General features: G+C 44.0%; 1 protein-coding gene across 1 annotated transcript in view; it reads right to left on the bottom strand.

Moving 5' to 3' along the window:
- pi4kaa (phosphatidylinositol 4-kinase, catalytic, alpha a) overlaps positions 1 to 3,101 on the bottom strand; it is a 53,791-nt gene that overhangs the window by 2,681 nt on the left and 48,009 nt on the right. The window contains exons 51-52 of the mRNA XM_037692165.1: positions 2,824 to 2,983; positions 2,651 to 2,740 (exon numbers count right to left, since the gene is read on the bottom strand). Coding sequence (XP_037548093.1) covers positions 2,651 to 2,740; positions 2,824 to 2,983 — 250 coding nt within the window. The remainder of the gene's footprint in view (positions 1 to 2,650; positions 2,741 to 2,823; positions 2,984 to 3,101) is intronic.

The raw sequence follows: 3,101 nt of genomic DNA, 5'->3' as shown, positions 1-3,101 counted from the left end.
ATATGAAGGTGTTCTAAACCCTTCCCACTCTTGCAATATTCTAAACAATGTTTCTAAACTCATGATTTCAGCTCTCCGTCTCAGTTGCTCTTTGCCATCTGTTAGCGCTCTCGGCCACGCCCACTTTTCCGCTGCAGAGCTGAGATATAGCACAGTGCAGGAGTTGTCGATTGCACACCTGAGCAGCAGGTGCTAAATAATTTAAAATAATTTATTTTAAATAAAAAATCCATGCCGATCGTGCGGCTCATCCATCAATCAGCCAATTGAGTGTCATGTCCAGTCTTATTTTGAAAAACTGCGACAGAATGAGTCTGCAAAACTGAACCGTGAAGTAGCGAGGGACTACTGTACTGAAGATGGCAGGATGATGCAAACGTCCATTTTACTCTAGGAAACCGTTTGTTTGCTTTTATGTTGACGATTCTTACATTAAATTTAGTTTTTCTCTGAATTTTACCTTCTAAAACTTCCTCAACTTGAATCCGTCCCGAACCGCAATGTGTACCCTACGAATGTTATATCGAAACGACCGGCTCGGCACCGTGATGTGTCCTGTTACTTTTCATTTACCCTTTATTTATCCAGGTAGTTTCTTTGAGTCACGAGAACTCATTTTCAAGAGAGACCTGTTTAGGGAGCAGATGGTGGGGGTTAAGGGCCTTGCTCATGGGCCCAGAGTGGAGCGAATGAGGGTGGAGGAATGTGTGGGTGTTACTTTTATTGGTGTTTTGAGTTACCGTGACGACATAGCTTGCAAACAAAGACGCCATTTTTCCAATTCAAAACGCCTGACGGAACTCTTCACAGCCTCTAACTGACACAGTGAGGTCACATGACCCGGACGGCAGAGGTCTCTGAAAAAACTGATTCACTTTTGGAGCCTTTAGCTATGTCCCAATCCAACGGCTGCATCCTTCGAAGGACCCGGCCTACCCGGTTGACGTAGGCTGGGTCCTTCAAAGACCACGTAGACCGGAAGTCAGCGGCTGTGAATTGGGACAGGCCTCGGCACGTCGTCGTGACGTAAGCGGCCTTCAAATGCAGCCTTCGAAGGATGCAGCCATTGGATTGGGACACAGCTTTTTTGGTACAAGATGGCTGCCACCGCTACCTCAGTCATTCTTTGAGATATTGAGCAAAAATTTGTTACAGTCGTAGCTGAGAGAGAGTTCAACAAAGTTCAGTCAGATCATCTGGACGTTTTTTTTGTTGTTGAGATGTTTCATCCGTCATCCAAAGGACTTCATCAATCTGAGGAGCCACAACAAACTTAGTCCCACAAGTGGACCAAGCAGTTTGCTGGTGATTAGATGATTTCTGGGGTCTGCCCTCTCCCCTGTCGACTCCTATGAGGCAGCCATGCCAAAGTGGTTCAAAACATCAAAGTTCATGCTCAATAATGCAGGTAAAAAAAAACAACATTCAGTCAGGACATCTGGATGTTTTTGTTTGTTTGTTTGTTTTGTTGAGACGTTTCGTCCTTCATCGATCTGAAACTTAGTCCCACAAGCTTTGAATGAAGTCCTTTTGATGAAGGATGAAACATCTAAAAAAAAAACGTCCAGATGATCCGACTGAACATTGTTGGATTTTTGACCTGGATGATTGAGCATGAACTTTGATGTTCTGAGAGCGACTTGTTTTATATTCCTAATGCAAATTAAAAATCCAAGATGGCCACCTTAGCTAAAAGGTAAAAATAAGATAATGGATATTTCAAAAGATACTGAGCTGAAAGTTGGTGTGGTAGTACCTGACAGTGATGCTCAACATATTCCACATTCAAATCTAAAAATTCAAGATGGCAGCCAAAGCTAATTTCAAATGGATTTAACTCAGAGGATTTTTAATTTATTTAGCTGAAATGTGGTGCGTTGGTAGTTGAGAACAATCCCTAATAGACTCTGACTGAAAATAATAAATCCAAGATGGCCACCTGAGGTAAAAAAAAAAACAACAACACTATAAATCAGCCATTTTTAGATTTTCAGCTGAAAGTTGGTGTGGGGGTAGATGAGAGCAGTGCCCAATAAATACTGAATTCAAATAAAAAATTCAAGATGGCCACCAAAGCTACATTTAAATGTCTTTAACTCAGTTATTTTTATACAGAGAGCTGAGAATTGGTGAGGTGATAACCGAGAGTGAACCCCAACGCACAGAACTGTTGAATCTACATTTAAAATGGCCACAATGTGACAGTTCCCATCAAAGTTTCTCCAGGAACTTTCTAGCTTCTCTTATTGTCAGAGTGTTTTTCTACTATGTAGAAGTTTACATGATCAAGTCAGTATTTTGTCTCCTGTCGTTTCCGTCAGAAGAGATGGGGCGTTGGTTGGAATGTGGTGACGTGGCTGCAGAGGGGGCAGGAAATCCTTTTTCTTGGGAATGTTTAAATAATTGTATCTTTGTGCCGATTGTCAGAGTTGTTGCTCCGGCTGTAAGGACAACGCTCTGTGGGTTCAGAGGACATTGCTTGTTAAGACAATCTCTCTCCTTGCAAGTAATTTTAATACATCCTCGTCAAACTGTAACCCCGGACTCCTGAGTGATTATTTCAAATAACTTCTCCAACAGTCCCTGAACCCAGCTGCAGTTTCTAGCTGAGTGTGGTTGACCTGTCCGAACACGGTTCTGTAGGTCTTACTTCAGGAGTTTGATGGTTTGTCCTCTGAAACACGGCAGTCCTGTGTCCAACATGAGGGTCACCAGAGAAACCACTGCGTCCATGTAAGGCCTGTTGAAGAGACGAGCATCAGCAACGTTCTCCTGATGATCAAAAAGCTTCAAACTGAACCTGCAGAGCTTTGAGCTTCTTACCGGACAGCCAGGTATCCTCTGACGCACATCTCCATGAACCATCTGAAAGGCGTGGCCTCCATTTTGCCTCCCATGATCATCACCATCTCGTCCGTCAGCTTGATGTCCGGCTCCCAGCCCAGGTTTCCACCAGGAGAGCTCTCAAACATGAAGCCGAAATCTGCAGGAAACAGTCGACACGCGCCCAAACGGTCACCAACTGCTGCGCACTGAACAAAACACTGACGCTGCTGACGACGTGCCTCGGCTGAACGCGCAGCAGCTGAAGCTTGTGACGA

Source organism: Nematolebias whitei, chromosome 18 (assembly GCF_014905685.2).
Source record: "Nematolebias whitei isolate Nwh7 chromosome 18, NemWhi1, whole genome shotgun sequence".
NCBI classification, from domain to species: domain Eukaryota; kingdom Metazoa; phylum Chordata; class Actinopteri; order Cyprinodontiformes; family Rivulidae; genus Nematolebias; species Nematolebias whitei.
Note: the sequence above shows the minus strand (reverse complement) of the source record. Positions and strands in the feature narration are given on the sequence as shown.